Raw genomic sequence first — 18,845 nt, forward strand, 5'->3', positions numbered from 1 at the left:
CAGCTTAACCGCAATTGATTTTTCAATCTGTTTACTGTTAGCTCTGCACTGCTGCCATATCATCAGATGTACTCCTCTCCTCCTCTCTCTCACACACACACACACACACACACACACACACACACACACACACACACACACACACACACACACACACACACACACACACACACACACACACACACACACACACACACACACACACACACACACACACACACACACTCCTTTCTTTCACCTTTGGTCACCCTTATTCTTCTCATTTTGACTGCTCATGAATTTATTTATTTTATTACTCTGCCGTTTTTTAAGTCATGCCCCCCTCCGTCCTTGACTTTTCCTAAATAAGTCTATATAACACACTGCCTCCTGACAGTAGGGCCTGCTCTGCTCCGTCCTTGACTGTTCCTAAATAAGTCTATATAACACACTGCCTCCTGACAGTAGGGCCTGCTCTGCTCCGTCCTTGACTTTTCCTAAATAAGTCTATATAACACACTGCCTCCTGACAGTAGGGCCTGCTCCGCTCCGTCCTTGACTTTTCCTAAATAAGTCTATATAACACACTGCCTCCTGACAGTAGGGCCTGCTCTGCTCCGTCCTTGACTGTTCCTAAATAAGTCTATATAACACACTGCCTCCTGACAGTAGGGCCTGCTCTGCTCCGTCCTTGACTTTTCCTAAATAAGTCTATATAACACACTGCCTCCTGACAGTAGGGCCTGCTCTGCTCCGTCCTTGACTTTTCCTAAATAAGTCTATATAACACACTGCCTCCTGACAGTAGGGCCTGCTCCACTCCGTCCTTGACTTTTCCTAAATAAGTCTATATAACACACTGTCTCCTGACCGACAGTTGAAAGCACATTGTCCAGCTGATATTCACCCGGATAATTGCCTCGAACCTAAACTATACCGAAACTAATTTCACACATAAAACAACAGATTAAATTATTTAATTAAAGTATTATGGGGAGACAAAGGGAGTAAGGGTGAGTTGATGAGTGAGGGGAAGCAAACGATGCATAATTATGTAATCCCCAATTGTGAATGAAGAACAGAGCGGGCCATTCTATTGGTATTGATCCATTCTAAATCTAATCTTCAGATGGTATATCAGTCCACCGAACCAAAGCAGTCTTATCAGTCTACTCTGACTTACTTGGAGTAGGCTACTTAGTGAGAGCGTGTGTAATTGTACATGCTGAACGGCTTTCAATTTCTGGGAAAATATCCACATCGGCAGCAGGTGAGCCAGTGTCGAAGAACGTGGTGATGAGGCTTGTGGAACCTTGCGTTGACAATGGGAGAAATGTCACTATGGACAATTTCTTCACTTCACTGTCATTGGCGAACAAGTTGCTTCCAAAGAAAACAAGTCCGCCGGCACCATGGACAAAGTGAGACGGGAGCTCCCTCCCTCAGTGCAAAATAAGGCACCTGCACAGCCATTGTACTCCATAACGACGGGACACAACAAGAGGAAACCGGAGACGATTACGTATTACAACCAAACAAAGGTATGTCAAAGTGTGTCAAGCAAGTGAAAGGTACGAATATTGAGTCAACTGTTGACCCCCCCCCCCCCCCCCAGAACCGCTAGTGCCTGTGGTAAATTCAATAGATTGGACATGATTTGGAAAGGTACACACCTGTCTATATAAGGTCCCACAGTTGACTGTGGATGTCAGAGCATGCATAGTCAAAACCAAGCCAATGTGTGTGTGTGTGTATGTGTGTGTGTGTGTGTGTGTGTGTGTGTGTGTGTGTGTGTGTGTGTGTGTGTGTGTGTGTGTGTGTGTGTGTGTGTGTGTGTGTGTGTGTGTGTGTGTGTGTGTGTGTGTGTGTGTGTGTGTGTGTGTGTGTGTGTGTGTGTGTGTGTGTGTGTGTATGTATGTATGTATGTATGTATGTATGTGTGTGCATGCGTATGCATGTGTCTGTGTGTAAAACAATATCCCCCCTCTGCTCTCAGACACACAGGAGTCTAAATTCTAACTGTATTTACATCGGAGTGGATCTGATATGGTTGAGGCTCACCCTGACAGAACACGCCACGACCCGGGTGCAGGAAGAAGGTCGAGAGGAGAGAACAAGCAGGCCTCTCAACACAGAACCCAAGAGCTGCCGGGAAATTCCATCTGAGCACTCAACGACATGGCTGCTCTATTTTCACCACAGGTGCTCCAGCTGTGTGAAGCCTGAACTTACACCAGACATGATATCCAAGGCATATACTGTCTGTAGGCTATATTGTGTGAGTGAATAGCTGGCCTGTAGTGCATACTGTACGTGAAGTCTGAACTTTTACTAGACATGCTTCTTAAGACTATTAAGTGACATCAGAGATTCTGGAGGCTGGCTAGTCTATTCTATAGCGAGAGTGAACAGTGCAGCTGAGGTGAATACATCTGTGAAGTCTGAACCTGGTTGTTTCCTATGAAACGATAGCAGGGCTTCTGCGCGCTCTGTATGTTATGTGAGAGTGAACAGCGCAGCTGAGGTGAATACATCTGTGAAGTCTGAACCTGGTTGTTTCCTATGAAACGATAGCAGGGCTTCTGCAGGCTGTGTATATTATCTGAGAGTGAACAGTGCAGCTGAGGTGAATACATCTGTGAAGTCTGAACCTGGTTGTTTCCTATGAAACGATAGCAGGGCTTCTGCAGGCTGTGTATATTATCTGAGAGTGAACAGTGTAGCTGAGGTGAATACATCTGTGAAGTCTGAACCTGGTTGTTTCCTATGAAACGATAGCAGGGCTTCTGCGCGCTCTGTATGTTATGTGAGAGTGAACAGCGCAGCTGAGGTGAGTGGAGGACAAATCCAATTAGAGTTTTAATTTAATTGCAGCTTGAGATCAGGGTGAGTGTATCAAAGAAGGCACAAGGGAGAGGAGAAGCAACGTCTGAATGAGCAGGGCTGCAGAATGTGGAGAGAAATTCAATGGGTTGAGTTGATGATTGTATGGTTCAATCAGTTGGTGCTCGATTGTTTAGGTCTACATTCTAATGGGAGAATACATGCCTCCTTGACCTGCATGGGTCATCACTGGTCAATCACACATTCCAAAGACGGGCATGTAACCTTACAAACATCATGGTACTGGCAATCTACTCCTATAGTCAAAAGTAGTGCACTATATAGGGAATAGGGTGGCTATCGAGATACATCCCATGTTGGATTTGATTAATTACTTGAGGCATGTTAGATGAGGCATGTCGAAGCTTCCCTTTCTGAAAGTTAAAGAAGGAGAATCCAGCTAATGGATTTAGAGTGTCAGTGGCAAGTGAACATTCACAGCCAAGATAATTGCTGAGCAAATATTCTCCAGACCCAGATAATCCATGTAAATTCTCCCTGCCTTTCTCGCTGTTTTATGATGATAATTCCCCTCAGAGATGAGGAGAAAGCAGAGTGAAATGACTTTCTCTAAAGTAATCTCTCTTTCTCTCTCTATCCAGCATGTCTGCATATTTAGCAGCTCAATGCAAAGTAACCGCAATCTTTTGGGTGGTTTTCTGGACCTAATCTGTTAAATTCCTAGACCAAAACTAATCCTCAAACAGCATGTTGGAAGAGAAAGGCAAACAAGCCAAGCCCTGCTGATACTGAGTTGACAGTCTGATCTGGACTAGGCGGTCTCTCCTGAGACTGAACACAGACAGTAGCCTCATTTAGGAGGAGTGATTCTCATTTCACTGATTAGCTTGGTCAATAACTACAGTAGTAGGCTATAACTGACTATTAACCAACTATTATACCTTGGCTTCTTCAAGCAGATATCAATGTCACTCTGTTAGCTACATCAGGGCCAATGCTAATGGAAGAGACTAGAGGAAGATGCAGACGTTGTTATTGTGTTATATTACACATGTCCTTGTAGCAACAGGCATGCCTTGTTGAGTGAACTTTGATCACTCAACACAGACAGTTTATAACCGTGTAACCTGATTGTCTGTCTGCTGGCACTGGTGGTGAGAGTTAGTGAGGTCTGTCTCCCCTACAACTATCTGTCATGTGGGATGATCATTGACGGGGTTGTATCCTACTGAAGTGGATGTGATGTGGGTTGTGGTTGCAGAAAGGCTGTTTGGTATCACATTCACTGCTGATAATGAACACTCCTTACTATGGTATGCACTGTAAAAGTAAATTATGGTGATGATGAGGAGGAGGGCGATAAGGAAGATAAGGAGGAGGAAGAGGTGGGAGTTATTGAATCATAGCCTATGCATTATGGTTGTAAACTATGATAATCTAAAATGTTGTTACAACACTATTATTACACAGTTATTACTACAAACATGTAATCCAAGTTGCAAGTAGCTGTAAAACTGAGGTTAGGACCCATTTGGTCCACACTGGTGAGTAACAGGTGTAAAACACACTTAGACAGAGTTCAGTGAATACAACTGAGAGTCAACATTACACAGACTCAAGTTGCTTGCTGCATGTTGCTAGCTAATTGTCAGCCAGTCTCTTACCTCCAAAAAGGTGAGGTGAAAGGTGTGCTGGTAATGATCCAATCAACAACCGGGGACCCCCTTGCCCACTGCTGGACCTGTCCCTCTCTGTCTCCTCCGGGGTGCTGCTGCCAGACTCCTGCGAGCTGTAGGCTCCACTGCTGTTGGGGATGTTGATGCCTGACTGGGGTCTTGGCCCTGACCCTCCAGAACTGCCTCCCACGGACCTCGTCCTGGGGCCAATGTGTTGACTGGAGGTCGCTGTGGTTCCCGAGGCCCCATGAGCCGACTGGCCGTACGCGTGATAGCTCATTGCCATGGCTGCAGTCCTACCGTTCCCATTGCTGGTAGTAGAGGTGCTCGAAGGTAGATCCGAGCCCGAGTAAGCCCTGGTCCGTCCGTTAGCGGCTGGGCTGCTCTGCTTAGCCCCCATGTCGTTCGCTGGTGCCAACACACGTCGACAGATTTACCGTGAATTATTAAAGGGCTCGTGCAGCACGGTGGCGGTCAGTGAGTGTGCCACATTTAAAACGCAAAGGGACACAAGTACACGACCACCCAGTCCAGTACAGTGTTTAAAAGAAAAATACCAAAAGTGGAAATTATACGTCGTTACGACCACAATGACAGATTGAAAATGTCAATGAATAAAAGTAACTGACAGCGATGCAAAACTGCGGTTTGGAAAGCTGTCCTTTCGGTGTGTTAAAAACAAAGTAAATAAGCTTGACATTAAAACTTCGCGAATAGTTCAGAACATGTCACGACCATAATCCAGAATAAGTAGTTGTTGCCATTTTGCAGTTATCGCATCTTTCCTCGTCCCGGTTGCTTGTTTTGGATTAATATGCTTTGACTTGTTTTCTGAATAATGACAGCCCGCCATATGTCCTCTTTATCATACGAAAGTGAAGAGCCACGCTCCCCACGCTTCCTTGTTAGCCGACCGCAGGCAGTCACAGTGAAACTATTATAATGTAGGAGGAAGTGATGGAGGGAAGGGGATGACAGAAACAGCAGAGCAGAAACGACAATAGCGGGGACGGGGCTCCGTGCGCACAGCACTGAGCACTGACTTGGTTGCGGAGTGAGTCGAGTTTGGAGGCGGATCCTCTGTCTTTGTGCGTCAGGTTACGTCAGCACCAGCAGTGCACAAGCCAAGCGACATTAATAACAAGAGCAAGCCTCACTCAGGAGTGGCAAGTCTGGGCAATAGGATCAATGACAGTGGGAAAGGACTGAGGATACTTTTAGTACCTGTTAAATTATACGCATTTGTTGCTGGAAACAAGCCACAAATAGATCTAGGCAAACCTGCAAACTCAATTATGGTTCATGCCCCTCTTATAAAACATAATAAACCATAGACTCTAGGAATAAACTGATAAACTACAGTTTCAAGAATCCATTCACATGCAGGACATTCAATTACTTTTGGCGACATTTATTGCATAGGCCTACAGCCATACTTATCTAGAATATTAGGTCAGATGTAACCCAGTTAAGAAATGACTGTCATGTAACCTACAAAGGGTTAATCCAGGATCAAAATAACCTATGCCACAACATTTTGCATATCATTGTCTGGAACATGTAAAACATTATACAATGTTGATGATGATGATGTCACAATGACGATGATGTCACATATTTCTTGTTGATTCATATTTGGGTCGATTCAATTAAGTACACAGACAGCCATTTTTTTTAAAGACATTACACTTAATCAACATTATCGCATGAACATGTTTTGAAAACTAAAATCCCAGTGTCTATATGCATAGAGAATGGTGTAATATGCCAATTGTCTCTGCTTTATTCAAATGTATCACTGGCTGTATTGCTATCTGAACGCTGCTATTGCTGATAATATGGAGAGGATACTGACAGAGAGAGAGAGAGAGAGAACACACTGATATGTTTCGCTGGCTTGAATCCCCGAGACGACTATGTGAAAAATCTGATGTGCTTAACCCTATTTGATGGATAAGAGCGTCTGATAAAATGTAAATAATTGTTTTGGCCCATGTACAGTACCAGTCCAGGGTGTTTCTTTATTTTTACTATTTTCTACATTGTAGAATAATAGTGAAGACATCAAAACTCCTAACAAAAATATATTTTATAGTAGCCACCATTTGCCTTGATGACAGCTTTGCACAATCTTAGCATTCTCTCAACCAGCTTCACCTGGAATGCTTTTCCAACAGTCTTAAAGGAGTTCCCACTTGTTGGCTGCTTTTTCTTCACTCTGCGGTCCAACTCATCCCAAACCATCACAATTTGGTTGAGGTCGGGTGATTGTGGAGGCCAGGTCATCTGCTGCAGCACTCCATCACTCTCATTGGTCAAATAGCCCTTACACAGCCTGGAGGTGTGTTTTGGGTCATTGTCCTGTTGAAAAACAAATTATAGTCCCGCTAAGCACAAACCAGATGGGATGGCGTATCACTGCAGAATGCTGTGGTAGCCATGCTGGTTAAGTGTGCCTTGAATTGTAAATAAATCACAGTCAGTGTCACCAGCAAAGCACCCCCACACCATCACACCTCCTCCTCCATGCTTTAGGGTGGGACCACACATGCAGAGATCATCCGTTCCCCTACTCTGCGTCTCACAAAGACATGGAAGTTGGAACAAAAATCTCAAATTTGGACTCATCAGACCAAAGGACAGATTTCCACCGATCTAATGTCCATTGCTCATATTTCTTGGCCCAAGCAAGTCTCTTCTTATTATTGGTGTCCTTTAGTCGTGGTTTCTTTGCAGTAATTAGACCATGAAGGCCTGATTCACGCAGTCTCCTCTGAACAGTTGATGTTGAGATGTGTCAGTTACTTGAACTCTGTGAAGGATTTAAATGGTCTGCAATTTCTGAGGCTAGTAACTCTAATGAACTTATCCTCTACAGCAGAGGTAACCCTTGGTCTTCCTTTCCTGTGGCGGTCCTCACGAGAGCCAGTTTCATTATAGCGCTTGATGTTTTTTGCGACTGCACTTTAAGAACAAAGTTCTTGAAATGTTCCGAATTGACTGACCTTCATGTCTTAAAGTAATGATGGACTGTTGTTTCTCTTTGCTTATTTGAGCTGTTCTTGCCATAATATGGACTTGGTCACAACACAACTGATTGGCTGAAACGCATTAAGAAGTTAAGAAATTACACAAATTAACTTTTAATTCTTAGGGCTAGGCGTCCTGTCAGTGGGACACCTGTTGACAATTTCCGGTGAAATTGGAGGGCGAGCAATTCAAATAAATAATCGTAAAAATGATGGATATTAAACATCTAGGTACATACATGTCTTATATTGGTTAAAAGCTTACATTCTTGTTAATCTAACTGCATTGTCCGATTTACAACAGGCTTTACAGCGAAAGCATGCCATGCGATTGAGGCCGGCGCCCCACATCAACATATTTTTCAACCAGCACAGGCTTCATAAAATCACAAATAGCAATTAAATAATCACTTACTTTTTGAAAATCTTCCTCTGATTTGCAATCCAAAGGGTCCCAGCAACAACATACATGGTTGTTTTGTTAGATAAAATCCTTCTTTATATCCCAAAAAGTCTGTTTAGTTGGCGCCATCGATTTGAGTTCAACATGCAGAGAAAGGAATCCAAAAAGCTACCGCTAGACTTTGTTAAAACAAGTCAAACTACATTTCTATTTAATCCTCAGGTAACCTAAAATGTAATTAAACTATAATATTTCGTACGGAAAGAAGTATGTTCAATAGAAAAGTAAAATTATCAAGAACGGGTCCTCTTTGTCGCGCACCCGCAGATTGATTTCCAACTGTGACTCCCAGTACCAAAACTCAAAATTCTTCCTTGTTTTGAAGAAACAAGCCTGAAACCTTGAACAAAGACTGTTGACATCTAGTGGAAGCCATAGGAATTGCAATCTGGGAGCTGGAATTGCATAGGACCCGTAGCTATTAATTGTAAAAAAATTCTGGTTGGTTTTTGTTTGGATTTTCTCCTACCATATCAATTGTGTTATAGTTTCATACATTATTTTAACATTGCTACAAACTTCAAAGTTTTTTCTATCCAATGGTGCCAATTATATGCATATCCTGGCTTCTGGGCCTGGGTAACAGGCAGTTTACTTTGGGCACGTCAGTCAGGTGGAAATTCTGAAAAAAGGACCCTAGCCCTTACAAGTTGAAATGCATTCCAGGTGACTACCTCATGAAGCTGGTTGAGAGAATGCCAAGAATGTGCAAAGCTGTCATCAAGGCAAAGGGTGGATAAAATATATTTGGATTTGTTTAACACTTATTTCATTGTTTTGATGTCTTCACTATTATTCTACAATGTAGAAAATAGTAAAAAAATAAAGAAAAACCCTTGAATGAGTAGGTGTGTCCAAACTATTGACTGGTACTGTATATTTACTGGGAAGCGACCCTGCTCTGAACACTCCATTCATTCTTTAATTCACAATTTTGAATCAGTAATTATTTGTATTTTTTTTACATTACCTTTTCGCTTTATAAAATAAATATTATGAGACATAATTTGAGACGTTCTCTACATAGAAACATTGTACTTTTCTTTCTCAAATCGTTTGAAATTGGACTACATGATCTTATGCTAGAGACATACTCTTGTGTTAATCATTCAATAAATCACATTTGAATGGAGAGCTTATACCTATGGAACATGCCATGAATGCTGAAACTAGCTCTCACAGTCAGTTTCTCAAACGGCAAATTTAAAAGTTCTTCCAAATGTCACATTTCTAAGTGTTTTAGGTTAAGTTAAGACATTGACTCCGAAATCTTAAATTTAGCCATTAACATCGAATGGTAAGGGTTAAGGTTTAGGATAGGCTTAAAACAAATCTCAAAAACAACATTCTATGGCTTTCTTACGCCCATTGATCATCCCCGTCCACAACGCCATAGCAAAACCGAATCTAAACTCAGCAAAAAAAGAAACATTGTCACGTCCTGACCAGTATAGAGTATATTTGGTTATTGTAGTTTGGTCAGGACGTGGCAGAGGGGAGTTGATGTATGTTTATGGGGTTTGTCACTGGTCTATGTCTGTGTTTCTATGTCTAGTTAATTGGGGTTGGACTCTCAATTGAAGGCAGGTGGGTTGAATTGCCTTTGATTGGGAGTCCTATATAGTGGGGTGTGTTTGTCTTTGTGTTTCGTGGGTAGTTGTTTTTTGCACTGCTAGTTATAGCCTGCGAAACTGTCTCCTGTCGTGTTGTCTGCATTTGTTGTTTTTTCGTGATCAACGTGTTTAATAAACATGCTGTTGAGCACACAACCTGCTGCGTAACAGTCCACGTTCTCCGACAGTGATTTCGCGATATCGTCAGAAGACGACGTTCGTGACAAACATCCCTTTTTCATGACCCTGTCTTTCAAAGATAGCTGATAAAAATCCAAATAACTTCACAGATCTTCATTGTAAAGGGTTTAAACACTGTTTCCCATGCTTGTTCAAAGAACCATAAACAATTAATGAACATGCACCTGTGGAATGGTCGTTAAGACACTAACATCTTACAGACGGTTGGCAATTAAGGTCACAGTTATCCTCTGGGACATGTGGGACGCTAGCAACAAAACTCTCATAATTCAAATTTCTCAAACACACAAGTATTATACACCATTTTAAAGATAAGATGCTCCTTAATCCAACCACAGTGTCCGATTTCAAAAAGGATTTACGGCGAAAGCATAACATTAGATTATGTTAGGACAGCGCCTAAACATGAAAAACCACACAGCCATTTTCCAAGCAAGGAGAGGCGTCACAAAAACCAGAAATGCAGCTAAAATGAATCACTAACCTTTGATGATCAAAGGTAAAGGTAAAAGGTAAAAATATAAAGTTCATATTTATATCCATAAACCCCATTTTACATTGGCGCCTGATGTTCAGAAAATGTATTCCCACCAAAACACCCGGTGAATGAGCACATCAATTTACAAAAATACTCATCATAAACGTTGATAAAATTTACAACAGTTATTGAAAGAATTATAGATACACTTCTCCTTAATGCAACCGCTGTGTCAGATTTTAAAATAGCTTTACGGCGAAAGCACATTGTTCAATATTCTGAGTACAGAGCTCAGCCATCAAATCAAGCTCTGCCAAGTTCTGGAGTCAACTAAACTCAGAATTAGTATTATAAATCTTCCCTTACCTTTGCTGATCTTCGTCGGAATGCACTCCCATGACTCCCACTTCCACAATAAATTTAATTTTTGTTCGAAATACTCCATATTTATGTCCAAATACCACAGAGGGCAAAACTAGAGACGAAAAGTCAAATAGTTCCATTACCGTTCGTAGAAACATGTCAAACGATGTTTACAATCAATCCTTAGGGTCTTGTTAACATAAAACTTCGATAATATTCCAACCGGACAATAGCGTATTCATTACAGAGGAAAAAGAGGGAGCGCACCAGCGTGCAGTAAACAACTCACTGGTCCCAGGCAGTCCACTGATTGACTGAGCTCCTATTCTCTGCCCAGTAACAGTAGAAGGAAGAAACAAGTTTCTAAATGCTTTTGACAGCCAATGGAAGCCTTTGGAAGTGCAAAATGACCCCACAGACAATGTAGTTTGAATAGGGATTAGATAGAAAAACTACAAGTCACTTCCTGGTTGGATTTTTTCTCAGGTTTTTGCCTGCCATATGAGTTCTGTTATACTCACAGACATCATTCAAACAGTTTTAGAAACGTCAGAGTGTTTTATATCCAAATCTACTAATGATATGCATATCCTACCTTCTGGGCCCAAAAAGCAGGCAGTTTAATTTGGGCACGTATTCATCTGAATTTCTGAATACTGCCCCCTGTCACCAAGAAGTTATGAAAGCTTAGGACACTAAAGAGGCCTTTCTACTGACTCTGAATAACACAAAAAAAGATGCTCAGGGTCCCTGCTCATCTGCTAGAACGTGCCTTAGGCATGCTGCAAGGAGGCATGAGGACTGCAGATGTGGCCAGAGAAATAAATTGAGATGCCTAAGACAGCACTACAGGGAGACAGGACAGACAGCTGATCGTCCTCGCAGTGGCAGACCACTTGTAACAACGCCTGCACAGGATCGGTACATCCGAACATCACACCTGCGGGACAGGTACAGGATGGCAACAACAACTGCCCGAGTTACACCAGGAATGCATAATCCCTCCATCAGTGCTCAGATTGTTCGCAATAGGCTGAGAGAGGATGGACTGAGGGCATGTAGGCCTGTTGTAAGGCAGGTCCTCACCAGACAACATTGCCTATGGGCACAAGCCCACCGTCGCTGGACCAGACAGGACTGGCAAAAAGTGCTCTTCACTGATGAGTCGCAGTTTTGTCTCACCAGGGGTGATGGTTGGATTCGCGTTTATCGTTGAAGGAATGAGCGTTACACAGAGGCCTGTACTCTGGAGCCAGATCGATTTGGAGGTGAAGGGTCCGTCATGGTCTGGGGCGGTGTGTCACAGCATCATCGGACTGAGCTTGTTGTCATTGCAGGCAATCTCAACGCTGTGCGTTACAGGGAAGACATCCTAATCCCTCATGTGGTACCTTCCTTCAGGCTCATCCTGACATGACCCTCCAGCATGACAATGCCACCAGCCATACTGCTCGTTCTGTGCGTGATTTCCTGCAAGACAGGAATGACAGTGTTCTGCCATGGCCAGCGAAGAGCCCGGATCTCAGTCCCATTGAGCACGTCTGGGACCTTTTGGATCGGAGGGTGAGGGCTAGGGCCATTCCCCCCAGAAATGTCCGGGAACTTGCAGGTGCCTTTGTGGAAGAGTGGGGTAACATTTCACAGCGAGAACTGGCAAATCTGGTGCAGTCCATGAGGAGGAGATGCACTGCAGTACTTAATGCAGCTGGTGGCTACACCAGATACTGACTGTTCCTTTTGATTTTGACCCCCCCTTTGTTCAGGGACACATTATTCCATTTCTGTTAATCACATGTCTGTGGAACTTGTTCAGTTTATGTCTCAGTTGTTGAATCTTGTTATGTTCATACAAATATTTACACATGTTAAGTTTGCTGAAAATAAATGCAGTTGACAGTGAGAGGACGTTTCTTTTTTTGCTGAGTTCACTTGAAGGTAACAGCGCTCACTGTTGCCTCTACAGGCCAATTTCCACATCATATCCTGACGTCCTCAGACATGGATGGCTGGGATTAAGACAGCCTCAGACAATCACTCGATCACAGACGGAGCATTTATGTTTGTGAGTGTGCTTTTGTTTGTGTGTGCATGTGTGTGTGTGTGCATGCATGCATGCTTGTGTGTGTTTTTGTTTGTGTGTGCATGCATGTTTAAGTTTGAGTTGTGCATTGAAGTACATATAAGTGTGGTTAATCTTCGACCACATTTTCTCCCTCTGCTTAACCCGGCTGAGAGCTGTATGACTTTCTGGCCTGCTGGCTTGCTGGTCTGCTGGCCAAAGACACTGGGCCTGGTTGGGTTGGAAGCCTGCTTAACCCTAATCCCCAGTCTAATGCCATTATGGCGACCAACAACACTGATGTACGATGGGAAAAATACATTTACATTTTAGTTATTTAGCAGACACTCTTATCAAGAGCGACTTACAGTCATAGTAAGTACATTTTTCCTTCATAAAGTAGTTATCAGCAAAGTGGGCGCAAGTAAGGATCTTGTACATGTAGGCTACAGTGGCTGTATGCCTTGGTTTAGCCAACTGACTACATGTACAATTAGACACATACAGTGCATTCGGAAAGTATTCAGACCCCTTGACTTTTTCCACATTTTATTGCGTTACATTGTTATTCTAAAATGGATTAAATAACTACAAATCTTCATTAATTTACACACAATACCCCATAATGACAAAGTGAAAATAGGTTTTTAGACATTTTTGCAAATGCATTAAAAATAAAAACAGAAATACCTTATTTACATAAGTAATCAGACCCTTTGCTAAGAGACTCAAAATTAAGCTCAGGTGCATCCTGTTTCCATTGATCATCCTTGAGATGTTTCTACAACTTGATTGGAGTCCACCTGTGGTAAATTCAATTGATTGGACATGATTTGGAAAGGCACACACCTGTCTATATAAGGTCTCACAGTTGACAGTGGATGTCAGAGCAAAAACCAAGCCATGAGGTCGAAAGAATTGTCCGTAGAGTTCTGAGACAGGATTGTGTCGAGGTAGAGATCTGTACCTCATACAAAAAAAATCTGCAGCTTTGAAGGTCCCCAAGAACACAGTGGCCTCCATCATTCTTAAATGGAAGAAGTTTGGAACCACCAAGACTCTTCCTAGAGCTGGCCGACCGGCCAAATTGAGCAATCGGGGGAGAAGGGCCTTGGTCAGGGAGGTAACCAAGAACCCGATAGTCACTCTGACAGAGCTGCAAAGTTCCTCTGTGGAGATGGGAGAACCTTCCAGAAGGACAACCATCTCTGCAGCACTCCACAAATTAGGCCTTTATGGTAGAGTGACCAGACGGAAGCCACTCCTCAGTAAAAGGCACATGACAGCCCGCTTAGAGTTTGCCAAAAGGCACCTAAACGACTCAGACCATGACAAACAAGTTCTCTGGTCTGATAAAACCAAGATTGAACTCTTTTGCCTGAGTGCCAAGCGTCACGTCTGGAGGAAACCTGGTACCATCCCTACGATGAAGCATGGTGGTGGCAGCATTATGCTGTGGGGATGTTTTTCAGCGGCAGGGACTGGGAGACTAGGATCGAGGGAAAGATGCACGGAGCGAAGTACGGACAAAACCTGCTCCAGGGTGCTCAGGAACTCAGACTGGTGCGAAGGTTCACCTTCCAACAGGACAACGACCCTAAGCACACAGCCAAGACAATGCCGGAGTGGCTTCGGAACAGGTCTCTGGATGTCCATAAGTGGCCCAGCCAGAGCCCGGACTTGAACCAGATATAACATCTCTGGAGAGACCTGAAAATAGCTGTGCAGCGACGCTCCCCATCCAACCTGACAGAGCTTGAGAGATTCTGCAGAGAAGAATGGGAGAAACTCCCCAAATACAGGTGTACCAAGCTTGTAGCGTCATACCAAAGAAGACTTGAGGCTGGAATCGCTGCCAAAGATGCTTCAACAAAGTACTGAGTAAAGGGTCTTAATACTTATGTAAATGTAATATTTCAGTTTACAATTTTTTTTTATAGATTTGCAAAAATTTCAAAAAACCTGTTTTAGCTTTGTCATTATGGGGTATTGTGTGTAGATTTATGAGAGAAAATAACAATTTAATCCATTTTACAATAAGGCTGTAACGTAACAAAATGTGGAAAAAGTCAAGCGGTGTGAATACATTCCGAATGCACTGTACCTCTGCAGTCGTGGTTACAGTTAATGATGAGTTTGCAGTATAGTTAGACATTAACTGAAACAGATTTAATGTAGCTTGTCAGTGGACATTTTTGGGAAGGAATTTGTTGCACCCCGAATGGCAACCTGTTCTCTACAGTACACTACTTTGACCAGGACCCTAGTGCACTATGTAGGGAATAGAATGTCATTTGGGACACAACCATTAAATACAGTGAAGGAGAACCTCTCCTCAGCATTGACACTCAACCATGAACTAACTGTACAGTAAGTCCTCACATTTCCTTATCTAAAACAGGCTGATTGTCTCCTTCTCCCTCTCTCCGAGCTGAAGGCGCATTCCTCTTAGCTGTTGTGGAGGAAATTCCTCGAATTGCAGCAGTTGCATTCCATCATTCAGCAATCAAACGCCTTCACAGGAGAATATTCTGCCTGCCTCAGAGACAGAGAGAGAGATAGACATAGAGAGAGATAGAGAGATAGAGAGAAAAAGAGAGACATAGAGGGAGAGAGATAGAGAGAGAGAAGAAGAAGAAGAAGAAGAAGAAAAGAAGCAGAGCTCTCATTCCGCAAAGTCTCTGTCTTTATATAGACCAATATAAATTATGTTCTGACCTAAGTACAGCATGGTGAGCAGTTAGCTGGCTAATGAAAATACGAATTCTTATCCCGCCTCTTCCCGTCTCAGAATAGCCCTCTCTACCTGTCAATCAATCGATGGTCATGCTGCAGGATTTCCACGGTAACCCTCTGTCATTATGTTCAACGTGATGTTGTGATCAGAGCGAGAGGGAGGGAGGTCACTCAGAGCTCAGTTACCCAGACAATCAGCTCATTGATATTCAGAATCTCAAAGTGGCAAAGTCAACAACTCTCACTGGGTTTTGTATAGTGAGATCCAAATTAGTGTTACTTTAAATAGTGTTACTTTACACATATAGTGTGCACTTATGTACGTCTATGCATGCAACGAGTTCATGGGCATACAGAATGCATGACAGATAATCTAATTTCACCAGAAAACCTCCATAGGGCTGTTTTGTCTGAGAGACATGCAGCAGAAGTTGCATCAGAACCCTATAGATCCATTCTGAGACATACATCAGATCCATACAGATCCATTCTGAGACATACATCAGATCCATACAGATCCATTCTGAGACATACATCAGATCCATATAGATCCATTCTGAGACACATCAGAACCCTATAGATCCATTCTGAGACACATCAGAACATATAGATCCATTCTGAGACACATCAGAACCCTATAGATCCATTCTGAGACACATCAGAACATATAGATCCATTCTGAGACACATCAGTACATATAGATCCATTCTGAGACACACCAGAACCCTATAGATCCATTCTGAGACACATCAGAACCCTATAGATCCATTCTGAGGCACATCAGAACATATAGATCCATTCTGAGACACATCAGAACCCTATAGATCCATTCTGAGACACATCAGAACCCTATAGATCCATTCTGAGACACATCAGAGCATATAGATCTATTCAGAGACACATCCGAACCCTATAGATCCATTCTGAGGCATATCAGAACATATAGATCCATTCTGAGACACATCAGAACCCTATAGATCCATTCTGAGATACATCAGAACCCTATAGATCTATTCAGAGACACATCAGAACCCTATAGATCCATTCTGAGGCACATCAGAACCCTATAGATCCATTCTGAGACACATCAGAACCCTATAGAGCCATTATGAGACACATCAGAACATATAGATCCATTCTGAGACACATCAGAACCATATAGATCCATTCTGAGACACATCAGAACCCTATAGATCCATTCTGAGGAACATCAGAACATATAGATCCATTCTGAGACACATCAGAACCCTATAGATCCATTCTGAGGCACATCAGAACCCTATAGATCCATTCTGAGACACATCAGAACCCTATAGATCCATTCTGAGACACATCAGAACTCTATAGAGCCATTATGAGACACATCAGAGCATATAGATCTATTCAGAGACACATCAGAACCCTATAGATCCATTCTGAGGCATATCAGAACCCTATAGATCCATTCTGAGACACATCAGAACCATGTAGATCTATTCAGAGACACATCAAAACCCTATAGATCCATTCTGAGACACATCAGAACCCTATAGAGCCATTCTGAGACACATCAGAGCATATAGATCTATTCAGAGACACATCAGAACCATATAGATCCATTCTGAGGCACATCAGAACCCTATAGATCCATTCTGAGGCACATCAGAACATATAGATCCATTCTGAGACACATCGGTACCCTATAGATCCATTCTGAGATACATCAGAACCATATAGATCTATTCAGAGACACATCAAAACCCTATAGATCCATTCTGAGACACATCAGAACCCTATAGAGCCATTCTGGGACACATCAGAGCATATAGATCTATTCAGAGACACATCAGAACCATATAGATCCATTCTGAGGCACATCAGAACCCTATAGATCCATTCTGAGGCACATCAGAACATATAGATCCATTCTGAGACACATCGGTACCCTATAGATCCATTCTGAGATACATCAGAACCATATAGATCTATTCAGAGACACATCAAAACCCTATAGATGCATTCTGAGACACATCAGAACCCTATAGATCCATTCTGAGACACATCAGAACCATATAGATCCATTCTGAGACACATCAGAACCCTATAGATATATTCAGAGACATACCGTATATGGAAGTTTGATAAGAACTATATAGATCCACCCCCACCCTCCCTCTGTCTGAATGGCCCTGGCTGTTCTTCCCTCCTCGGCCATTTCTCGCCCTCCTTGCCCCTCCCTCCGTTAGAACAGTCCTGGCTGTTCTGCCTTCCTCACCCCACCCTCCATCCTTATGTTCTGATGTGTCTCATCCGAATGGCCCTGGCTGTCTTCAAAGATAAAGACATAAATCAGAAACAGACCTGGATTTGTTATCAACTGTTTATCATGGTTTTATTGAGAGGTAATCTCTGTTAAGACTTACGTCAAATCTTGCATAATTGAGAGGGTATTGTAGGCTGAGGGCTGGATCTGTTTGGCATGTCAAGCATGGGTCAAATTTCTTTTGGCTGCTGCCTTTATTTCTGAAATTGTTTAAAGCTCATATATGTCTTCATGAAAAAGCCCTTGTTGTACTGTAGTTATATCTAGCAGATCCAGTTATGCACCAGATTGTCTAAGTCAGTCTTGACATATGCCCACTGTGCTGTGAGTCTATTACAATAGATTAATTGGTGGGAGTAATGAGGACAATCAAAGGAACATATGGAGATCATGTGCTGCATGGGAAGCAGAGTATTCCAATGACAACACATAACAGTTCTCAGATAAATCTAGTTCGCTACCTCTCCCTGCTGGCCAGTGTAAGAACTACAACTAGACAACACAATTACCTGATCTATTGTATTGTAATTAGTGAGTACATGGGGCCAGTGGCAATTTTAGCATGTAAATCTTGGTGGGGCAAAACATAAACAAGTGGGATGCATGCCAGCAAAGCCACTACACAACACAACACTAAACAATACAATACAATAATTGCACTATAAAGGTGACAAACAATGCCCACAAACTGTTAGGGCTTACGTACATAAATCTGTCCCAACAGCAGTCCCAGCATCTTACCACTGCTACACCTGGCTATCAGCGGAGCCTTGTCTGACAGCGAAACAGTTCATTCAGCCTCATGTACTGCCTTTTAAAAAAACAGATGATATGGCTGACTTGCTTAAACAAATGTGGTTTCTAATGACAATTGAGATGTACAAACTATGGCATAAGAGGCAATCTGTAATTTCGATTAAGACATTAATGAGCGAGCTAGGATGGACGTTTTTTTTAAACATTTATTTACCTTGGCAAGTCAGTTGGTCAATATACTATTTGTTAAGCACTTTTGAATGTACAGTACCAGTCAATAGTTTTGTCACACCTACTCATTCAAGGGTTTTTCTTTATTTTTACTATTTTCTACATTGTAGAATAA

At 42.5% G+C, this 18,845-nt stretch overlaps 1 protein-coding gene across 2 annotated transcripts in view; it reads right to left on the bottom strand.

The window, feature by feature from the left end:
- The window catches only part of LOC115181785 (E3 ubiquitin-protein ligase znrf2-like), a 73,986-nt gene extending 68,446 nt beyond the window's left edge, over positions 1 to 5,540 (bottom strand). For both annotated transcript variants that reach the window (XM_029743556.1, XM_029743557.1), the window contains exon 1: positions 4,488 to 5,540. In XM_029743556.1, the coding sequence (XP_029599416.1) occupies positions 4,488 to 4,899 (412 nt within the window). In that variant the 5' untranslated portion in view covers positions 4,900 to 5,540. The remainder of the gene's footprint in view (positions 1 to 4,487) is intronic.
- Between the last annotated feature and the right edge of the window lie 13,305 nt (positions 5,541 to 18,845).

This window comes from Salmo trutta, chromosome 3 (genome assembly GCF_901001165.1).
Source record: "Salmo trutta chromosome 3, fSalTru1.1, whole genome shotgun sequence".
Lineage (NCBI taxonomy): Eukaryota > Metazoa > Chordata > Actinopteri > Salmoniformes > Salmonidae > Salmo > Salmo trutta.